This window comes from Erpetoichthys calabaricus, chromosome 15 (assembly GCF_900747795.2).
Source record: "Erpetoichthys calabaricus chromosome 15, fErpCal1.3, whole genome shotgun sequence".
In the NCBI taxonomy this organism is placed as follows: Eukaryota; Metazoa; Chordata; class Cladistia; order Polypteriformes; family Polypteridae; genus Erpetoichthys; species Erpetoichthys calabaricus.
In genome coordinates, this window is record NC_041408.2 from 50,528,994 (window position 1) to 50,553,175 (window position 24,182).

At 37.7% G+C, this 24,182-nt stretch overlaps 2 protein-coding genes and 2 long non-coding RNA genes across 5 annotated transcripts in view; 2 read left to right on the forward strand and 2 right to left on the reverse strand.

Moving 5' to 3' along the window:
* Positions 1–24,182, forward strand: part of LOC114666084 (interferon gamma receptor 1-like) — a 73,178-nt gene that overhangs the window by 10,645 nt on the left and 38,351 nt on the right. The window lies entirely within an intron of this gene.
* On the forward strand, positions 14,471–17,174 carry LOC114666085 (uncharacterized). The gene is made up of 3 exons (XM_028820821.2): positions 14,471–15,376; positions 16,521–16,770; positions 16,862–17,174. The coding sequence occupies exons 1-2, from the start codon at positions 14,553–14,555 to the stop codon at positions 16,651–16,653; spliced, it is 957 nt and encodes a 318-aa protein (XP_028676654.1). The 5' UTR covers positions 14,471–14,552; the 3' UTR covers positions 16,654–16,770; positions 16,862–17,174.
* LOC114666086 (uncharacterized) lies at positions 17,248–19,247 on the reverse strand. Of its 2 annotated transcripts, none has more exons than XR_007933565.1 (3): positions 19,126–19,247; positions 17,947–18,161; positions 17,248–17,846 (listed from the first exon to the last, which is right to left on the reverse strand). It is a non-coding gene; the product is annotated as an uncharacterized LOC114666086 (long non-coding RNA). The 2 variants fall into 2 exon arrangements; XR_007933564.1 differs by having other exon boundaries at positions 17,947–18,914; positions 19,126–19,241.
* On the reverse strand, positions 21,219–22,176 carry LOC127525957 (uncharacterized). Its single transcript, XR_007933567.1, has 3 exons — positions 22,089–22,176; positions 21,379–21,418; positions 21,219–21,282 (listed from the first exon to the last, which is right to left on the reverse strand). It is a non-coding gene; the product is annotated as an uncharacterized LOC127525957 (long non-coding RNA).

The window sequence follows — 24,182 nt, forward strand, 5'->3', positions numbered from 1 at the left end:
TGCTACTTTTATACCCAATCATGATACCTCACCTGCTTCCACTTAGCCTGCCTAAAGTGGAGTCTTCCAAACCAGTATTGCTTTAAATATACTGTGCACTTTTCAATCTTATTTTAACTCTGTCCCAGGTTTTGTTGAATGTGTTGCAGCCATCAAATTGTAAACTTGTTTATATTTACAAAATACAATTAATTTGTCCAGTAAAACTTTTGAAAGTATTTTTTTGTACTTTTGTCAATTAAACAAAGGTTTACCTGAGTTAACATATGTTTGTATTTGTAGTTACATTTTTTTTACAGTCAAAATGTTTTTATTTAGCAACTTATAAATGTACTAATGATTAATTGTGCAAAATAATAGATAATTTCACAAATTTACAGTTCATAAACCCTCATTTTGACATCCATTTCCCCACATACATAATATATATATAATATGTAGCCCTTAACATTTATATTGCAGTTTAGGAAGAATGTTAGCAATGGCAGAGTTTGCTGTTCTGTTGGCCATTACAGCAGAACACATCTAACAACATGTATGCAAACTTGTGATGCACTACCTTTTCTGAAACAGTGTGTCTGTATATGTATTGTATGTATGTGGGAGGGAGAGACAGAAATTGTGTGCAGCAGTTTTGTCTTAATGTAGAGTTATTTATAAGGGAAAATTGAGACAAGAAAGTTATTTGCTTTTTCATTGATTTTTGGAATTTGTAAAGTTGTTGAGCCACAAGGCAGAGTTTTACATTCCTGAGGTACCCAGCTCAATTTTCTTTGCAGTGCAGGAATAAAATTCAGAGTAGTGAGTGTACACTTTATTCCTGTGGTTGTGAGTGGGTGGTCAGAGCATTGATGAACCTCTGAAAAAAATCTTGAAAAACATGAGAAGTTATTTTACTGTTATAATTTATCATCAGTGTTGTTATTAATACAGTTTCACTGCAATAGCGTATAGAGTTAGAAGAAAAAAATGAAAAGCTAGCTAGCATGTGCCTGAGATGTGGTTGTGTCTTTTTTTTTTTTTTTTTTTTTTAAAGACTTTTGAAATTAATCATTGGAGACATTGTGGTGTATTTGCATAGTAGCTTGTAACACAGGTGTGCAATATGGTTACTCCCCCCATCCCGCCCTTCTTTCATATATGTATTGACTTGCCTTTGGGAGGACAGTGTCAGTGGAATATTTGGATGAGCTGCAGCTGTCTCATGTCTTGCCTGGTGTGTCCTTGAATGGCGTGTATTTTAAATGCTTAACTTGAAATCTCTTAGGCTGACCACCAGATTTTTTTTTTAAAGAATACGCTCAGAGAGAGGGGATATAATGTAAATTGGTGCATGCCTTTATATATAATGGTTTTTTATTAATTTTTCTGATCAAACAATTCAATCAATTTAAATTTCTTGGTATATTGAAAAGTAGACTTTTTAAGGTGTGGCAGGGGTTGCTAGTTCACTTGCATAACAGTGAGCACAAAAATATACTATTTTGATATTAATGTTTTTTATAGAACATTAGATGGGATAGTCAGAGAGATGCAGAAAGTAGACAAAAGTACAAGGAGATAAGGCGAAAGGTGAAGAGAGACGTGATGAAGGCTAAAGAAAAGGCGTATGATGAGTTCTATGAGAGGCTGGACACTTAAGGAGGTAGAAAAGAACCTGTACCGATTGGCAAGACAGGGAATGAACTGGGAAAGATGTGCAGCAGGTTAGGGTGATAAAGGGTAAAGATGGAGACGTACTCGCAAGCGAGGAAGGTGTCTTGAGCAGATGGAAACAGTACTTTGAGAGGCTGATGAATGAAGAGAATGAGAGAGAGAAGACTGGATGATGTGGAGATAGTGGATCAGGAAGTGCAACGGATTAGCAAGGATGAAGTAAAGACAGCTATGAAGAATATATGTAAGAAGGCTGTTGGTCCAGATGACATACCTGTGGAAGCATGGAGGTGTTTTAGGAGTTTTTAACCAGATTGTTTAATGGAATCTTGGAAAGATAGACGATGCCTAATGAGTGGAGAAGAAGTGTACTGGTACCAATTTTTAAGAATAAGAGGGATGGGCAGAGCTGTAGTAACTATAGGGAGATAAAATTGATGAGCCACAGCATGAAGTTATGTGAAAGAGTAGTGGAAGCAAGGTTAAAAAGAGAGGTGATGATTGAGCAGCAGTATGATTTCATGGCGGGAAAGAGCACCACAGATGCAATGTTTGCTCTGAGGGTGTTGATGGAGAAGTATTGTGAAGGCCAGAAGGAGTTGCATTGCGTCTTTGTGGACGTGGAGAAAGCATATGATAGGGTGCCCCGAGAGGAGTTGTGGTATTGTATGAGGAAGTCGGGAGTGGCAGAAAAGTACATAAGAGTTGTACAGGATATATACGAGGGAAGTGTGACAGTGGTGAAGTTTGCAGTAGGAGTGATGGATGCATTCAAAGTGGAGGTGGGATTGCATCAGGGATCGGCTCTGAGCCCTTTCTTATTTGCAGTGGTGATGGACAGGTTGACAGACGAGAGTAGACAGGAGTTCCCATGGACTATGATATTTGCTGATGACATTGTGATCTGTAGTGAGAGTAGGGAGCAGGTTGAGGAGACCCTGGAGAGGTGGAGATATGCTCTAGAAAGGAGCGTAATGTAGGTCAATAGGGATAAGACAGAATGCATGTGTGTGAATGAGATGGAGGTCAGAGGAATGGTGAGGATGCAAGGACGAAGGCGGATAAGTTTAAATACTTGGGATCAACCATACAGAGTAATCAGGATTGTGGAAGAGAAGTGAAAAAGAGAGTATAGGCAGGGTGGAATGGGTGGAGAAGAGTGTCAGGAGTAATTTGTGACAGACAGTTATCAGCAATAGTGAAAGGGAAGGTCTACAGGACACTAGTGAGACCAGCTATGATATATGGGCTGGAGGCGGTGGCACTGACCAGAAAGCAGGAGACAGAGCTGGAGGTAGCAGAGTTAAAGAAGCTAAGATTTGCACTGGGCGTGACGAGGATGGACAGGATTAGAAAATAGTACTGTACATTAGAAGGTCAACTCATATTGAATGGTTGGGAGACAAAGTCAGAGAGGCGACATTATGTTGGTTTGGACATGTGCATAGGAGAGATGCTGGGTATATTGGGAGAAGGATGTTAAGAATAGAGTTGCCAGGCAAGAGGAAAAGAGGAAGGCCTAAGAGAAGGTTTATGGACGTGGTGAGAGAGGACAAGCAGGTAATGGGTGTGACAGAGCAAGATACAGAGGACAGAAAGATATGGAAGAAGATGATCCGCTGTGGCAACCCCTAACGGGAGCAGCCGAAAGAAGAAGAAGATAGGACATCAGATGACTTAACAAATAAAAGTGAAGACCACTACATGGTTCATTGGAGAAGTCCTCATCAATCTTAAAAATTATTTGTTGTATTGGAAAATTTTGAAAAATAATGAAACCTGCCTCATTAAATAGTCTGTCAATTTCTGCTGATGGAGCTCTCTCACTTATCAGAAGTTTTGTGCTTTTCAGAGTGATGATGAGCTTTAAGTGAAACATGCCAGCTCAACCAATCATACATTCTGGCTTCCTACTTATCTCCTTGGCGAACATGGGATTATTTATTTATTTTATTCCAGGTACCCTTTCATTTTTTGGGCACCTTTTGTACTTACAAGCTGGTGTTCAATAGTGACATGGGTATGCCCAGTCATCCTAGCTATCAACTGAATGAAACTGACGTGTGCTTTTCTTTGAACAAACCGTATGCCGCCTATGATTTAAACTTGTAGTTGATTCAAAACATATGCTTTTTCCACATGAATTGAACAAAATATCTGCAATTTGTTTGCACAGTCTGAGTAATGACCATGACAAAATCCCAGACTATTTTGAGGATTTTTATAACTATCAGCCAGACTGCTATTTTAGATCTCAAAAAAGGGGATCATTGGGAAAGAATACATTTGGTCACCCTTTATCTGTTTGTCTGTCTGTTTTTTGAAGAACAATATCAATAAATCAACCCTGATTATATTGTGAAATAGGAAAAAAACAAACAAAAAAAAAAAATGGTCAAACAGATTTACTTGCATACATGTGATTTAGGAGTGGGATAAAAACTATGGCGTGAAAGGTTTGGAGTGGAACCAAAAAGTTGGTACGGTGCAGACCACTACCATACACCTATACCAAAAACTTGTACAACCAAAATCATAGGATAGTTTCTTTAAGATGGCTGCAGTCCTGTAGATAGTTTTTAGCTTGGTGAACAAGAGTAAAGCCCAGGCCCAGATTTGAGAGCAAATGATAACGGTTGCTCTTTACAACCAAATACTTGTCAATTCAGATTATGAATCCTAGTATAGAATAGCTTGTGCTATTAAACAGGAGCTGAGCTGCAATGAAGCCAGATTTATAGGGTCGTTATCAGGCTTAGCCCATTTTAGGATGTCAGATAACAATAATAAATACATTTTCCTTTTTTCCCCTTGGAAGGTGTTTAGAGTGCATCACACTCAAAAAAGTAATTTTACGTTTTTTAAGGTGTTTTCCAGTTTCAGTAAAGTAGGCAAGATTGCGTTGGTTTTGACATGTGCAAAGGAGAGATGCTGGATATATTGGAGAAAGGATGCTAAGGATGGAGCTGCCATGTAAGAGGAAAAGAGGAAGGCCTAAGAGAAGGTTTATGGATGTGATGAGAGAGGACATGAAGGTGGTGGGTGTAAAAGAGCAAGATGCAGAGGACAGGAAGATATGGAAAAAGATTATCCGCTTTGGCGACCCATAACGGGAGCAGGCGAAAGAAGAAGACGACTACTTCTAGCTCTGGAATGTAACTACAGGATGACTGGGAACTTTGGAACTGAACCATTACTGATATTGCACCAGACAATTATACTTTACAAAGTTGTAAACTTGAGCAACATCCATTGCTGCTTGCAAATAAGAGCTAGTTTTCTTTTTAAATAATAATAATATTAACCAGTTACATGTATGTGCTGCTTTTCTAACTTACTCAAAGCACTTAATGGCAAAATGAATCCGATATATGAAACCTACTTTATTTTTTGTTGTTTTTAATATGTTTATATTTAACATGTTATGTTTTATGTTTTAGAATGCCTGAACTGGAATAGTGGCCAGTTGGCCTACATTATCTGAATGTGCCAGCCAATCATGGACCCACCAAGTCTTAGTTTATTTAGAAACTGGCCGACGTAAGAATAGGAACGGAAAACGGTGAGAAAGGAATTCAGAAATCAAGAAGAATAAATACTTCTTGAAAGACGCAGTTATGAATAGGTGTTTTGGTGGAGACGACAGATAATGAGTCAAAAGATCTAACCCTAGAAAAAGCCACGTACAACTGACCGTGGCTGAAGACTAGTTGCTGTAGATTAACGCAAATCTTTGCAAATTTTTTTCTTTGGGACTTGTTGATAGTCATTGAGAAGGCGAGTCTGAGTGGGAATTGTGTGCGTTTAAATTTAAAAGGGGGAAGAAATAACCCACTGATAGGAACAGGCATTTGCTGGATCCCGGAATAGAGATGACGTTGTACAAAAACCCGTCGACAGAGAAGATACTGTCATTCATTCAAAATGGCTTTATTGAATTTATGCACTACTCACTTTATTGGCACACGAATGCATTTATTTGTTCCTGAGGAAGTGGAGTCTGGTTGAACTTGCAGAATGTGACTTTAATAGTTTGCTTTGTAAGAGTGAAGTTGGTTTTGTGCTTAATGAGGTTGGAATAGGAAGAACTCTTTAGAATGCAAGTGAAGGTGGGGTTGAAAACATAGTGCATGAATGAGCATGAGCAATCTTTTGTTGTTGTAGTTTGTTTGTTTTTGGGATTACTGGAAGTTCTGCTACCTTTACTTAAATAAACAATGAAGAGGTATTCAGAAGTCAGAGTCCTGGATGAAAATAAAATTCAAGTACATATTTGTTTACATATTAAATATTTTGTAGTTACAGTATGTATTTTACTGTTATTGGTACATTGGGGCAAGTGCACCAAATATGGTCTCAGAGAAGAGGATTAATAAACTGACTTGTAAGTGATTTGAAATTGAATGTGGGTCAGTTTCCTGTTTTACTGTAAATTGTCCTTTTCGTGCACTTTGCTTTCATCCCATTAACTATTGTAATTGGTAATAAGGCTTACTTGCTGTACCTTTTTGGTTGCTTTGATTTATGGTCTTACCATTAGTTTTAAAGAACCATAGTTATGTGGATATTTTCATGTTTACTACATGTTTTCAAGTTTTGCAGTTTTATTTCTACCACCAATAACATTTATTAGAAACATGTGGAATGAGTGTCCCTTACTTAATGTGAAAGTTATACTGTATTTTCTTAAGAAAGACAATAGTTTGGGATTATTTGTGGTTTAATTTGAACCTTGGAGGAATATAAATGTTACAGTAAACCTTTCACAATGTTTACACTGCTCATTTTACATACAGTGGGGCAAAAAAGTATTTAGTCAGCCACCAATTGTGCAAGTTCTCCCACTTAAAAAGATGAGAGAGGCCTGTAATTTTCATCATAGGTATACCTCAACTATGAGAGACAAAATGAGAAAAAAAAAAAGAATTTATTTGCAAATTATGGTGGTAAATAAGTATTTGGTCACCTACAAACAAGCATAATGTTACCGTTAAACACCAACCCCCCCAGGTGGAATTGAAGTGTCGCATAGTGTGGGGGAGGAACGATCTCCTCAGTCTGTCAGTGGAGCAATACAGTCTCCTGCGGCACTCCTATGCTGCTGACCACAATGTCAGACCTGCAGTTCCCAAGACGCACATACTGAGATCTGTCTGTAAGATAGTTTACAATCCATGCCACCAGGTATGAATCTACTCCTATCTCTGTCAGCTTGTCCCTAAGGAGCAGAGGTTGGATGGTGTTGAAGGTGCTAGAGAAGTCCAGAAACATAAGTCTTGCAGCACCACCTCCTCTGTCCAAGTGGGAGAGGGATCGGTGTAGCAGATGATGGCATCCTCCGCTCCCACGTTCTCCTGGTATGTGAACTGCAGAGGGTCGAGGGTGTGGCGGACCTGTGGCCTCATGTGGTGAAGCAACAGCCGTTCCATGGTCTTCATTACATGTGATGTCAGGGCGACAGGCCTGAAGTCATTCAGCTCACTAGGACGTGATACCTTTGGGACTTTGGTGATGCAAGATGTTTTCCAAAACCTCGGGAATCTCCCCTGTTCCAGGCTCAGGTTGAAAATGCGCTGTAGAGGACTCCCTAGCTCCAACGCACAGGCCTTCAACAGTTGTGGCGATACTCCATCTGCACCCACTGCTTTGCTGGCACGAAGTCTCCTCAGCTCTGTGCTTACGTGGGCTGCTGTAATTGTGGGTGGGGTAAAACTCTCTCCTATGCTGGTATCAGCAGAAGAATTGGTGGAGAATGCAGTACTCTGAGGTGAGAGTGAGAGTGGGTTAGGGTGGTCAAACCTGCTAAAAAAGTTGTTCATCAGGTTTGCTTTCTCCCTGTCTCTCTTGATGGAGGCACCCCGCTGCGAGCCGCAGCCAGTGATGATCTACATCCCATCCCACGCTTCCTTCATGCTGTTATTCTGCAACTTCAGCTCCAGTTTTCTCCTGTACTGCTCCTGAGCTGGACTCGGAGTTCCTTCTGCATGCGCTTGAGCTCATGCTGATCACCACCTTTAAAAGCCCTTTTCTTCTGGTTCAAAAGACCCTTGATGTCACTTGTAATCCATGGCTTATTGTTAGCATAGCAGCATACTGTTCTTACTGGAACTACATTGTCCATACAGAAGCAGTCTCTCAGAACCTGCTCTGCCTCAGGGGACCATTTCCTGAATGAGTGTGTGGTTGTAGGTAGCTCCCTCACTCTTGGTTTGTAGTGAGGCTGAATTATTATGTATTCCACAGACACGTTGAAACCTTAGACCAGGTTTATACTTCATGTGACACTGGTTCTACACAAGAGGTTTACTCTTTATACTTGTGTGCTTACATTAATCTGAAGGATTCCACCTGGTGGCAGTGTGAGGTATCATCATGGTGAGAAAACAATGTTTGGCTTTGCTGTGTTGTGAATTGCCTGAAATTCAGAACACCTTGCCACGATATCTCTGAAAAGGATGGATGTTTAATGATTACATCCATCAGTCCTGGGAAGCATCCATTCCAGCAAGCATCGGGCACGTGGCAGAAACAACCCCTTAATGAGGCATCAGTTCATCACAAGGTGAATGCAAGCACACACGCATACACTAATGGTGTCATTTTAGCATCACCAAATTCCCAAACCTGCATGTCCTTGAAAGGAAACCAGAGCACACTGTGGAAACCCACCAAGAAAACATGCAGACTCCAGGCAGGGAACAATAGGGACGTGACTCCCTGCGAGCAGCAATGCTATTGCTACGCCACCGTGCCGCCTCCACATGTATAATTAACAGTATTCATTATTTAAGTAAAGTTAATGATTCATCTGTAAAATGTAACATACATACTTTAATGCATTTCATCATGAAAGTGATGTCAAATATAAATCTAAGGATTCTAAATGTGCAGAGTGCTGGAATATCTCAAATCTAATTTGTTCTGTGTGGCAATCGCTGCCTGCCACTGCTGTCAACTCAGGAGGAAGCCCCAGAAACACATAGCAATTAACAACCGGGTTGGTTTTAAGATGACGTTTACGACGGTCTACTTTAATGATAAAATATGAGATTAAAGTAGAAATTTCGAGATTAAAGCTGACGGCACAGAAGATGGTATGTGAGACCTTTAAACTGTATTGCGTCATTATGATGGGGAATATGCGATGCTTGAATATAAAAACACCACATATACATTTGTGTGTCGGCATTTTGCTTCACCACATCAAACCATTCATCAGACATCGAAGCACGCAGATGTCACATGTTGATAGTAAGCAGAGATTCTGACGTTACTTTCCAACTTTAACACACTGCACACCCATATTTTTTGGCAGTACTGCAACTCATGCATGTGGCGTGTTAGTTTCTGAGTATGTGCTCAGAGGATGTGTCAAATGAACGCTGGGAATGCTTGGCAGCCATGATGTGTGCGTATGCGTTCTGAGCGTGAAGTATGAAGCGGTCATTATGGGTGACCATGCTTTTGCAGCTGTGACTCCGAAGCTTTGGAAAGCTCTACCTTAAGATATAAGAGCTGCTGCTTCGATTATTAGTTTTAAATCACAAAAACATTTTTTATAGACTGGTGTTTGGCACATTGTAAAGGGCTTATGCTTAAAATTTAAGAATTAAATGTATTAATATTGTGTATAGCTTTTCAGTTATTTGTATACTGTATATATTTATTAGCTTTTAGCTTCAGTGAGCTGTTTTTTTTTTTTTTGTTTTTTAAACTGGATATGGGATTTTTATGGCAAAGCTTGTAGTTTTATTAAATGTTCTATATAAATAAAGCAGACTTTGCTTTCAGAAGCCATTGAGGTCATATTTCTGCATTACCTGAAAGCAGAATATACAGGTCTAGGCAAAGGCAAGTGCTATGTCAAAGTGTTCCAAGTTTATGTGGTGGTGTTTGCAGGTATTTTGTTTTTTTTGAGTTTTTTTCGGGGGCTAGGGTATTCTTCTTTCTGCTAATTTTTGACCAGTCAAGTACCAGTGTTGCTTCAGCACTAAGTTCACGTAGTCCATGTGCATGACACTGCAAAATAAACCTTCATGTACCTTGATGGTATCATTTTGTGTATTTATAGCAACAAAAGTTTATCTTTGCATGAAGCATAAATGCAGCTTAATTTCTTTTTGACAACTGTTAAAACATTATAAAAGACAATGAGTGCATTGAGTTTTTTTTCTTTGTATTTAGAATTTAAAGTGAGTGGCATCAATTGAGGATAGTGGTTCAGAGTAATAACTATATTAGGTCAGTGTCCCTTACTTTTTGGTAAAAAACAATGAATGTCCAGTGTCGGGTCATTCACTAATGATGCTTACAAAGTTTTCTCAGTCACTGCTTGGTCTCATATTAACAGAGAAGGTAATCAAAGCAGTGGCAACACCTAGCACAGCTACAGGATAATACGAGGGGAAGAAGATGGGCATGTTAAGACCTACTAGTCACCTGATCACATTGATTGACTCAGTTATTAGAAAGCAATATTTTTTTTTTTAGTTTGGCAGTTGAAGTATGGCACCTTAATCATGTCTGTATATGAAAGGAGTTCCCAAAAGACACTTGCAGTATATGTGCATCTTCTGGTTCTGTAGTGTTAAAGATTTGGACATTTGCGTCATCTCAAACCATAGCCTTGATTGGTTGCCAGGGTTTCCAGGACATACAAACTCAGATCAGATGATATGACTGCAAAGTTAGTCTTTGTTCTTTGGCTAAGAGTGCTCTGGTGACAGGTACATGCATGAGCAAACAAGTATGGTCTTGTTAGAAGCAATTGGAAACCAGCACAGAAATCCATTATTAGTTTGTTGTTTGGATTTAGATTAGCATGGCCTTTCCTCCAGGTGTGTCTATCATTCCTTATTTCAGGGGTTCTCAGACTTTTTAGACCATAGAACCTTTAGAAGGTTCGTGGGCAAAATGACAGACTCCCTCTATAGGGAAACACCAAACAAATAATTTATCACAAAATGCATAGAACTCTTGAAAGTAAAACACTTTTTCACATTGTTTAGATTTAGAATTGCACACCACCACACTTTTACATTTACTTTTAATGATCGGGTACCTTGTACATTAGTGAGAGGGGAGCACTTGTCTCTAACTTGTCTCAATTACTGGGAGTGATGGATGATAGGTAGACTCTGAGATCATTCTCCACATGCAGGTGTGCCCTATATTTTATCCACAGCCAAAACTCTATATAAAAAAGTCAAACTCTATATAATTCTTATCATATTTGTCCATTTTTAAAAGATGTTGCTTTATTTTCATTTGACGATGTAGAAGCTTCACCCAGAGATCTGTTACTTACATTTTTTTTTTCTCTGTCTGGCTGACTAGTTTACAATGCAACTGAGCAAAGCAGAGTAATGAGTGATTGATGAACTTGTGATTGACAGCAGTATATACTGTACAAAATGAGTGACATGAAGCTTCACAATCATTTTTATTGGCTTCGAGAGAATGACACAAAAGTAAGCTTACACGCATATGCTCATGCTTGGTGCAAGGGTCTCACTCGGCATGTCTTGAAAAGAGTTAATCTGTAAGATTATTGTATTCCCCTTTCAGAGGTACCAAGCAAAGCAGAGTGGCGCAGGGTAACAGGTAGTCCGTTATTGATTTGGCTATTGTAAAACAGTATTTGTGGGCTTTGCTAATGCTGCCTTGTGCACATGCAACCACTCTTGTCTGGAATATTTGTACGTTGTTTGATTTTTGTTTTCGTTTGTTTAGCAAAGGGCCTTATTTTGAATGTTTAAAAAAGTGAAATGGAGAAGAGAATATGTAGGTCATTAACACACCAAGTATACATGTGATATTTAAGAATTGCTTATCAAATTTTACCAGTTATTTTGTGGAATTCCTTGCCTTGTATCACAGACCCCACTTTGAGAAACACTGCCTTTTGTGAGTGTTGAAATCTCTCAGTAGAACTGGCCAGCGGAAGCCACCATTTCAAGCATTAAAGCTTCTCTGCAGCTGGGAAAAGATTCTTTCAGTCTGTTTTCAGTATGAGTAGTGTTTGCACCCTTCTCCCAGTGCTGTATGGAGTTTTTACTCTCACATCCCAAAAATATTCATGTTAGTTTCATAAATCACTCTGAATTGGCCTCCATCAGTGAGTGTGGGTGTGGGATTGAGCATGCTCTTAAATGGCCTAGAGCCAACTCTCCATCTTGGGTAGGTTTTGTGTTTATTTTGAGCTGATACTTTGTGTTCTCCCTTTGATCATGCCTTCCTTGTTTATTTTTCTTAAATACATTTGTGGCACACATCATTCATTTTTTTTCTAGCCATTTGTTTTTGACTAGTTTTGTTAAAATATCTGTACAGTATAATGCCATGCAGGGAGAGATGTAAACATTTTTTTTTTCCTTGGAATCATCCGAAATGATTCTGACATTGTAAATTCTAAATTTTGATTGCCTAAGGCTATAACTATTACTGATCACCTACATTCATCCATGTGTAAAATTAATTTAACTAGAAGTTTCCAAAGATGCTTTACTCATAACTGTAATTTTAAATTTTCTTTTAGTCATTTGCGTCTCATATGTAGGGCACACTAAATAGGTCAAAGCAATGCAGCTTTTCCAATGGCCAATGAGTCTATGCAAATTAAGTTGATTGTTTTTCCCCAGCCTGATGTGTTTAGCATGTTTGGGTAGATTCACGCTAAAACAAATAGCATGAATAATGTTTTAATTTTTTTTTAATTAAAAATAATTCAGAATGTGCTTGGCTAGAACAGAATTGAAATGACCATAGATAAGTATTCTTTCTTAACAATTAAATTAAGCAAACAAAAATTGTTACTAGTTTGTTTCCAATGAAATTCATTATAATAATGAAGGTACATGTTATCATTATTGGTGTCTATGCATCCATCAGCTTTCTTATACTAGTTTTTCTGGCCATGGCTTGGTTAGGGGTAACACTCTCACCTAACTGTCTAATGCATTCAATTTGTTAGTTTTTTTTTTTTTTTTGCTATAATGAAAATAAACAGAACAAGTGTTTTGTAGATGTGCCTTTTATTTTACCTTTGTTATCACATTGACCTTTAATAAAAGGAAAATAACATGGGGAAATCAAATTTACTGGATAGACTGAAAATATAAAAGGTTATTTGCTTGCTTATTCTTAAAACGCACATCTTTGCCTCTCAATTTTTACATTTCAAAATAAGCATGATTGGGTATGGCCAGTACTTTGGTAGGAGACCATCCATGAGAAGCTTGGGTTTCCGCTGGAACAGGTGTTGTTGAGTTCATTGGGGGTGCCTACCCTGTGTCTGTGTGTGGATCCCAATATTCCCGTGCAGTGACTGGGACACTGTGCTGAATAAACGGTGCCAGCCTTCAGAAGAGACATATACATGAGGTCCTAACTTTCTGTAGTTGTAAAAGATCCCTGGACATCCTTCCAAAAAAGTAGGATGTACCTCAATGTTTTGGGTAATTACTAGCCTACCATGGCCTGTCATTTTGGCTCCTGAGCTTACTGGCATAAAAATGGCTACTGTCGTTTCATCCAGATGGATGCTACACATTGGTGGTATTTGATTTGAAGTGGTTCCCCACAATCTATGTAAAGTACTTTGAATTGGTTAGAAAAGCACTATATATGCACATACACACACAGATGTGTTTAGTATTGAACTAACATCTGTTGGTATTATCCAAAATGTCAAATTATGGAGATACCACCATTCAAAGGTAGGATGACTCCTTGGCAGGATACAGAAAACAATACAATGGATTAAAATTATTTTAGTTTTGAAAAGCCTTTTTGAATGACTCTGTTAGTTTATTCGTATCTAGCCTTCTTTAGCTGACACTTGTTCTCCAAGCAGTTTTAATGGCCTTCCTGTGCAGTGACTTATAGCTCCCAAAATATAGCCTGACAATTACGGAAGTTTAAATATTTAAATAAAAAGGTGTCTGTTTGTGGACATGATATCTGCTTGGGTAGGCACTGTTTAGAAAGAGGTGCTTATACTGGAGCTTTTGTTACATTGTAGGCTTGCTCCATTGCATTTGTGATTTTGAAAGAGAACACTTCAGCTTAGTTGAAAATTGCTTCTCCTTGCAATACTATAAGCCAAAATGTTGTAAAGAAAATGAACATGGACAATAACAAGTGCAGTAGAAATGGCTAATACAATCCATTCTGAAAGCATTTTAAGGAATTATTGTGGAAGTTTTTGTTTTCGCATGATTTTAAAACATTTTTCACGGCCTAACACCAAAGTGTTTTAATAGTTGTTGCACATGTTTTGTGGCTTTCATACCTTAATAATATTTCCCCTGTTCCTGGGCAAGGCACACACACAAGTCATATAATTCAAGTAACACCTTTACCAAGTTGTTTAGCAGCAGATGACAGTCTAGCACTTTGTAGTCACTTTTCGCACTTTTAACCACTGTAGTATTATGACTGTGTGGTTTATGGTTTTTCATATATTAGTTTTATTTTAAGTTCTTTTGTGTAGAAGTAACCAGTTGTACTTAATAAATATTAAGAGCTTCTGCTGTATAATAGAGCTGAGTTACTATGGTTGAGTGCTATTGTACGGTGGCTGAGAAGGGCAAAACAAATTTACATTTCACAAAACAACTTTATAACCATTAAGACAACCTTACAAAGGAATTCAAATTAACATTTCAGAAAACAAATTTACATTAGTGAGAACAATTTACAAGCGGTTAAACAAATTAACAGTTCAGAAAACAACTTTACAAGTGGCCCGAAACAAATTTACAAGCGGCAAATCAAATGGAAAGGGTAGGTACAACACACAGGAAGTGCTTGTTGCTGACCTTTTGTGTCATTCAAACTGTTTTGCGAGGTCGAAAATGAATAGAGTTTGTAGCGATTAGCACTGCCGGGCGAAGATGTTTTGTCCATTTTGTGGTAACCATTTTAGCCAGTTAGCTTGCTTTTGTTATTCTTGTGGGAAATGTTTAGACTTTCTAAAAGAGGCTCCCCAGATGGAAGATGTGATACGTTGTTGTATTGGCTATTTCAATGAAGGCCACTCCTACAATGTAATCGTTGACATGATGTCCTTTTTACATGGTGTAAACATTAGCTTGCGGTGTCTTAAAACTAAACTTACAGAAGCCGGACTATATCGTAGAAAGGAGTATTCCTCCACAAACGCTGCCAGGAATGCCATCACGTTGGAGCTTCGTGGACCTGGTCAACTTTTTGGCTACCGAACGATGTGGCAAGTACTCAGGCAAAAGTACAATTTGCGAGTAAAGAGAGATGATGTTATGGCTTTACTCCGGGAGCTAAATCCCCGAGGATGCGAGAAGAGAGCACGCAGAAGGTTTATAAGAAGAACTTATCACTCGATGGGGCCGAATTATATGTGGCATGCTGATGGTTACGACAAACTAAAGCCATTCGGATTTGCTATTTCTGGATGCATTGATGGATTTTCACGTAAAGTACTGTGGCTTGTAAGTGGACCAACAAATAACAATCCATCAGTGATCGCTCACAATTTCCTAACTTGTGTGCGACACCTTGGTGTTGTGCCCATGAGGCTGAGGACCGATTGCGGCACGGAGAATGGCATTATGGCTGCAATTCAATGTACCCTACGTCACCAGCATGCCGACTACTACTCGGGAGTGTCTAGCCACATGTATGGCTCATCCACGAACAATCAACGTATTGAGTCGTGGTGGTCCATATTCAGAAAGGGAAGGTAAGTGACCTAAATGAACTATCGCTCTTTATCATTACTCTTAGCCTACACATTTTACAGCTGTGATGCATGTTGAGGAAAAACAATGTATTAAGTTACGTTAAGGCTGATGATTAATCGCCATAAACGCGTTAAAAATTTATGGGATTAACTTTTCAAACGCCACCCCTAAATGCGTTATTTAGGATCCCTGGCCAATTACTGTGCTCTGTAGTGTTGGGGCAACGTTCAAAGTTACGTTACATTGTCAAACTAATTTTTAAAGTAGCGAGTAATTTAATGTAAGACTTATTTTGTTGGAGAAAATATAAATGTTACTTAAGCTGCTCAAAAATGATAATAATAATTACTATTTTTATTATTAGGATTAGTACGGCTTTATTTCCTATAAGTACTGCCCTTTTCTCTAAGTCGTTGCCTTCTGAGGCTGTCACATAGTGCCCGCAGTTCTTCAGGTCGTTTGGTGACATCCTGCATGTGCTGAAGGGTAAATTTAATCGGCCCAGTTGAGGGTCACAGGGAGCCAGTGATTGTTGCAGCAGTACTGGGTGAAAGACAGGAAGCAAATGCATCTTGGGGGGCTCAGGTCGGGGATATAAAAAGGGGATGGATGTTATTTTCTTCACAACACATATTACAATATATTTTCTTAATTTAAATGTAGTTGACCACTACAATTAAATTTAAAATAAGCGTTTGTGGAGTTTATGTTCTACTATACCCAATGCTAGAACTGACATCCTAAGAAATAAAAAGACTATGACTAAAAATAAGGAGTTCTAAAAGCTGCATTATAAATAAATGGAATTTTGTTTGTTAACATCTTGATCAGGAATAAAGGAGTTCATAAAAATAATTAATTTTTATTATAAGTATGGTTTTTGTATCTCTTACTTTTTAAGGAAAAAAGTGCAAAGAAAAGCAGAGCTTGTAATGCATTAAACTATATAACATATATGAGTACTTTTTTTGTAAGTTATGAGGAATGTGACTACGTTAATTTTAAAAGTAACATTCCCCAAACACTTGTAAACATTTTTTTTCTTTATCTTGATATTATCTCATGATCCACAAGTGTAAATAAATTGGTATGTTTAAGCAAATAGCAGAATTAATATGAAGTTTAACCCAGTTATCTATATAGGTCTCAATTCTGGATGGAGTTATTTGCAGACCTCAGAGATGCAGGACACTTTAATGGAAGTCGTGAACATCAGTGCTTGCTAAGATTTTGCTTCAGTGATGTCATACAGAAGGACCTGGATGAAGATAGATAGATAGATAGATAGATAGATAGAATGCAGGACTCTGTGGAATAGTCACCGGATTCGCCCTTCTACAACCGCATCATGTCCTGGAGGAGTGCCTAATGAACTGTACTATTTACCACACAGGTAATGGATTATCATTTCCCAGTAAATTTTTGTTTTCTTTGTAGCTGAAATGTAAATAAATGCTATTACTCAGATCCATTTCTCAATCCAGATTTGGCTCCAGAGACTGTGGATTTAGGATTGAATGTACAGAACTGGATACTTTCCCCGAATCAAATCAGCCAACGCATTCATGTGGTGACATGAACATGCAGGAGTACTTGGACTTTGTTATGGAGCACAGTCACCTACAGAAGCCAGAGAACTGGGAGTCTGCATCAGAACTGTATATACATCTTAAAGAAATCGCTCAGTTATAATTTGTTCTGTGTACTACAGATCTAATAATGCACACATTAATGGAATAGTGTCTCAAGCGTGTGAAGAGTAACTTGTGCTGTCCGTGAATTTTAAATTTTACTGGAAAAACTTCCAAATCTGTCCTAAATTATTGTAAATAAAGTGAAATGAAATGAAATAAACTGGAGTAAAAGTAAGGCAAAAGTATAAAATATTTATTACACTATTATTTAAGTATCAAAAATAAATATTTAATTTCAAGTAGTCTTGGTTTGGCTTTATTACCAGGAAATCTCTCTTTCAGATCTCAGGATATGATGAAACTGTCCAAATGTAACATACTGTAAACAAGAACACATTAAAACATCTTCAGTTGTTGCTTAAATAAACAGTAATCAAACATGTGGTTTCTTCAAAATCTCAAATATACAAATGCAGCAAAGTTTTATTACAAAATTAAATAATAGTGCAAAAAAGTGCGTCCACCAGTGCAGATGGATGCAGGTTCTCTACCTGCAGTGATTTAAGGCACACACTTATCCATATCTAGTGGACCCTGATTTAAAAACAGCCAAATCCTGGAGAATTCTGAATTCCAAAATCCATATGTGATTTAAACACCTTGTATGAATCCAGCAGTGGTAATTTCATTGTGTTTGAACACGTGTTTGCCATTGGGAACGGTGAATCATCCAGGAACTCAATCCTTGGCAGTGGTTCCAATCCAGACGGGGGAAGTGAAGTTAGTCCAGTTGCAAACATGAAAACATCTTCCACGCAAACAGCAGCCTGACCTTCTGTAAGGAAACAGAATTGTTCATGCACATCTTGGCATATTGTTAAGTATTATTTTTAACTACTTGTAAAATAAATAATTATGCAATCTATTTTGCAAACCTTCACAATCAAGGAGATAGTCAGCCCAGTAGCCTAATGTTTGTCCTTCTTTGAGTCTCCTGTTGCTCCCTGATGGACTGAGGTCAGGTTTGAAAAGTCCCTCAAGTTCAAGAGCAGTGACCTTCTTTTCTGAGTGGCACAGCACAGGGATCATCAAAGTAGGATGCTGCTGCAGTGCAGTCAAAAACTGAAGAGCTGAAAGACCATTTTTAAATCTAAAAAGTACAAAATACATTGTCACACTGCTATAAAGTGCTAATCACATAGTGTATGTGTATGGACAGTATATTAAAAACATGATTACTCCAATAATTTTCAGCGTCTAAGGTTTTAAGATTTTTCTGCTGCTGACAGAGTCAAAAATGTGTTTTAGTGTATCGGGTCATATTAGAGAAACTTCGTGTTGCTTTTGCATTTTCCCTTTAAAGATGAGTCAATGGGGTATGTTCTTAAAGCCTTTCTGAGTTTCTGGTTTTAGATCACTTATTTTAGATGGTTTGAAGGCTTGAACAGCATGCCTGCCCCTATGTACTACTGTTGAAATGAGATGGGAAACTGCAAAAGGACCAGGACATTTCCCTAAAATCACTATCGACTAAAACATTTGTGACCCTGACTCATCACCAGAAACCCTTTTTGAAATAATATATGTTGAAAATTATTGGAACTGTCCTTCACTAATAATGCAGTAGTTGTAAGTTGCTTGTTAACAACTGAATTGCAGACTGACATCATGTTTGCTTTTAACATGGCAATGTAACTTACAAAAATTGTAAGACTAGGATATGATGGTACCTGTCAATTACACATGAGTTACGGTCGATAATATACCATCGGAGGTAGTCTGACACAATTGTTCTCTTTTCTTCAAGAGTAGCCACATATCTCAGACAACCAGCTGTCTGTAACATTGTGCTATGTTTTAAAGTACATTCTCGCAAAGCTTCGACAGAAGCAGCACAGTCAATCTAAAACACAAAAAGAGGGGCATATACAGTATACACAGTTATCTCATAAATTTCTGTTCTGTTACTTATCTAGTTTAACCCTATATCTTGTACAATCACGGAACAATAAATGCATTACTCTATATGTTATCAATGAAGTAATGATTTTCTCAAAGCATTGAAGAACCTAATAAATAAACCTTGCCCTACTATAGCATTATGCTTTTCCTACCTCTTGCAAAGCTTTCTTTATTTCTTCTTCAGTTACATCATTCACTGTTGCATTGAATGAAGGCTGGCCTGCAAGATACAGTACAAGATCTTCCGAGAGGAAATGCGGACCTGGGCCTCCATGTCCAACTGATACCGCAATCATCTTTCCTGCCAAGAAGTACTCATCCTCCCGGAGAACTATGAATGAAAATCATTCATATTTTAGAATTTTGGGTGATTTACAATTCGAACCACAATTTCAGATTGCTTTTAATGTTATTTCTACTGTTCCACACATATTTAGCAACTACTTTTGGAAACATACAAATATGTTTCATGATGCATTAAAATCAAGACAACCGTAAGCATGTTGTTGTTAAATATCTCTGGAACAGTTCAAGTAACAAAGTGTATAAGTGATGTGATATATAATTACAAGTCACACATCTTAACACTATGTAGACATACCATTTGCATTGTAGACTAAGTAACGTCCTGTTGGTCCATCAAAAATTGGTCGGTCTTTAAGATGGTTCATCAGTAGAGTTAGAAACTCTCGTCTTGGACCACCTGTATCAATTCCATCCTCAAAAACACCAGCATCATCAGTAAATCTGACCAGCATATCACAGGTTTCTGAATATGTTGCACGCTTGAAACCTCGGACTGCTCCATCCCAGACATTTGACCTTGCAATGTTGAACCGGCTAACTCTTCCATGATCAATATGATGTGACAGCTTTGCAATGACATCAGGTAGTGTAATGTTTACCTCTTCTCTAGAATTACACAAGACTGAGTTACATTTGTGAAATGCCAGACAGTACACAGTTTTCTATTTTTTGCACAACACTGATGTGCAGTAAAGGGCTTCTTTCACATATCACAGAAGTAATTCAATCTTTTACCATTAAGTGCACAGAGAATACCTATTGCTATTGTCAATAACTGCCAGCTTACATGGTTGTGTCTGATAAATTCCCCAAATTTACAGGAACTGGCTCTTCATCCTCTTCTTCAACACATGGTGCATAAAGGTGTGTATATTTACTGTAAAGAAATTACCATTCCTATGTTAAAAGACAACTCCACCCATTTGTAATAAAAAGGTTTTCTCTGTAACAGGAGAAGGGATGAAATAAAGGAGTAAGAGGGGGGGGGATTGGTCGCTTCAGTGCAAAACCAGCTACAAAGATTGGAATGTTTGGGATGATAGCGAAAGAATGTGCAAAAACTTGCTTCTCATAAAGAGTTTCAGAATGTTATGGGAATACAGTCAAGGCCATGTACTTGTTTTTCACGTCGAGGGGCTTCATTGCAAGCAACGCTTGTTATTGTGTGTCTTCTGATACTAGGCACCATCTCAGTGAGGGCCAAGTAGAAGAAAAACAATAAGATGTCCCGTGGGAAGAAGGTGTGCAGAAACTGATCACTTCTGTATACACTGCTTACACGTAAGCCATTTTGGGCAAGGACACTCAATTAGTATATAAGGGAAGGTTCCGCCCTCAGTTTCTTTGGAAGCTCAACCGTGGGGAACGTGCACACCGCCCGGTATTGGACCAGGCTCACGAGTTGATCCTCTGACGAGACTGACACGCGGGCTCCCTCAGTCTACTGGTCTAGGATGATGGCTCTGGGTCTTTTGATATTACTGTAAGTATAGTATAATTCACATATCTGTATTACTGTAAGTCAATAGTATAATTCACATATCTGTATTACTGTAAGTCAATAGTATAAATCATATCTTTATATTACTGTAAGTCAATAGTACAATTCCTATATCTGCATGTATATTGCTATTATATTGTATGTAACTGATATTATATTTGAACAAGTAAACAATTGAAGTATTGGACCTTTCCTCTCTGATTCTTGCCTGCTTATTTTCTGTTAAAACCTTTGAACCATTTTCCCAAACTAAAACACCATTTTACACTAAAACATTCTTCTTAAGTAATTTCCAACCTAAGTAAATCCCTGAAGTATTTTTTGTAAGTTAACCATTATACAGATATTTTAGAAACAACTTGCAAGTTTATTTTTTTATCTAATCTAAAAATGTCTACCAAGGGAATAGTCACATTTTGTCAATTTTTTTTGCTTACCTGTAGTAGGTGGACTTAGTCACATTGTATTCAGGTAGAGTATCCTCAGTATCAGATATTACTATCTGAAAAATAAAGTGACATGGGGAACTTAAATGTCCAACACAAAACAAAACTGAAAGAAAAAAATATTATGAGGTAACATTTGGTTCAATACTTACCTGTCCAGCTTGAATCGTTGATGACTGTTTGGATGCATCTCTGAAACATGTTAAAATTACTACTTCAGTACAACAAAGTATCATGGAGTTAAAAAGGAAATTTAAAATTATGGTAAATTATAATAATCTAGATAATTTTGCTAAATTTCAAAATATTCTTACATTATTTACAACTTCATATATTTAGAGTAAAAACTGTGGTCTCAACATAAACTCAAGGGTCTGTCTCAAACATGTGATTTGATCACATTACCAGCTTACAGATTACTTACATTTGCAAATTGGTACTTACACTACATCTTCTAGTTTGTGTTTGGGTGTACTTTGGTTGCAGTCTTCAAAAACCTGAGGGAAAAAGCATAAAATTCTGAACAATTTTATACAGCCTATATTAGTCATCTCTTACTACATAAATACTTATCAATGAAATATTGCCTGCTGAAACATGGCAAGTTAGTATTTCTGACAGATAAACCTGCTGAACAATAATCAAAATGATTCACATGTGTTACACCAAATGCCATTTAAAATGTAAATCCTACTGTTTGTCCAAGTACAATGCAGGAATGTATTTTCAAACTCAATTACAGATGTTACTAAGTAGCTAGCCTCTGTTGAACCAAAATATTGGCAAGCATTATGCACAGAACAGCTCTGGTTAAGATAATTAATACAACCATTCAGTATATTTCTTTTCTAAATAAACTCACCACAGTGTCAGCCTGATTGAATTCAATTGTGCTCCTACTTGTAACAAAAATTTCAGAATCTGAGTCTGATTCTGAGCTAACATCCACTGCAGTTAAAGGAAACAAAATCAACACGTTATTATGTACAGTATGTCATAGCACTGTGAAATATATAAAAGTGCTAAATCAGATCCACTAACCTCTTCTAAAGTCTTTTTCAAGGTATATAAAAAATGAGATCCTGCAATATGCCTTTCCTATTTCCTTTTTATATTCTGCCAATACGAATGGCCTCTCTGTCCCAGGCACATTGACCACCTCTGAGCAATCTGGATACAAAAGTATATATGGCCCTTCATCCATGTCCTTGTTAAATGTTCTCATTTTCTGGACAGCTAGTTTCAGCAGATCAGGCGCTGCTACCAGAGGGTCTGTAAATAATGGGAGTGTTTTCCCTCTTACAGGTTTTAAATCACTTCCATTTGGCACCATCAATCCTATGTTTATCTAGATAAATAAAAATAAACAGAATGAGTTTTGTGTAAATTATATATTTATAAGTTTGTTGCACAGAAAGTTAAACACCAAATGGGTCCACTCATTAAACAATAACCGTCCCTGTAACCATTGTCTTGTATACATGACACAAACAGTTAAGCCATCTAACCTGAACTTGTCTCTGTTCTTGTTTTAGTCGTCTCTTTGACCCACAGCTAAAGGACTGTCTTTCTTTTGATTTGAAGTTTCTGTAGTCCATGAACTGTTTATATGATGGGCACGGTTGTTCTTCTGGAATGAACAGAATTGAATATCAACACACTATGGACAGAATAATTGTAATCATTTATGAACCATAAAATGTATTGATGTGTATTTAGTTCAACTACTTCCACAATATTGCTTAGTATAATTACTCGTAATATGTGACCTTTAGTTTATGACCACTGCAGGTAACACTGCTTGTTAAAAGATGAGATACAAAGGTGTGCTTCTATAAGTTTTTTTTAACAAAAAAAAAAAAAAAAACACATACATCATGAATTTCTTTACATTTTCTTCACAATACTCCTAAATTGCATAAATATACAGTACACTAGGAAAATACATTCCATTACCTGTTGTAAAAGCCATTTGTTAGTTAGATTATAATAAGTTGATATTAGTATTTTGTTAGTTATGTTAAGGGGTGGCACGGTGGTGCAGTGGTAGCGCTGCTGCCTCACAGTAAGGGGACCTGGGTTCGCTTCCCGGGTCCTCCCTGCGTGGAGTTTGCATGTTCTCCCCATTCTGTGTGGGTTTCCTCCCACAGTCTAAAGACATTAAGGTTAGGTGCATTGCCGATTCTAAATTGGCCCTAGTGTGTGCTTGGTGTGTGGCTATATGTGTGTGTGTGTCCTGCGGTGGGTTGGCGCCCTGCCCGGGATTGGTTCCTGCCTTGCGCCCTGTGTTGGCTGGGATCTCCAGCAGATTTCCCCCCCTAAAAAGGTGACTCTGTGTTCGGATTCAGCGGGTTACAAAATGGAGGGATGGATAGTTATGTTAAAATGTTTGTGTATATATTAGTGCATAGTCAATGGGAGTTTCTATTATAAGCCCTACAAGCTAAATTGTAAATGGAATATTCTACTTATTTCTTGTCATTCTGACTACACACTATTTCATTTTATGATCTGCCTTGCAGTAGGTAAGGCATGGAGGGCAAACAGATTCAAACCGTACTGACATATTAAAGTGAAGTCTATGCAAGTTTGCAATAGAAACGTAACAAGTATAGAAAGTAATTTTTAACCAGAGAAAGCTAAGACTGTAATTAGACCGAGAAGACACATTTTTTCTGTTTGTGCCTTTTACTCTGCGTGTGTAATAACTTTTCTAAAATGTTGTGATTTTTTCTTTTTCAAATTTTCATTAAACATTTTTGAAATGAACTTTATTGGACTGAGAAATTTGCTTTTGTACGTGTTTGACTCATGCTGGATCCTACCTTGCCAACTGATGCTCATCCTTTGGAACCGAAAAGACGCAGCTATATCTGTACTTTGAAATGTGTTGGCAATTGCTGAATGTTGAAAATAATACAAGAGCAAAACATGTTTTATTTTATTAGGTTACAAC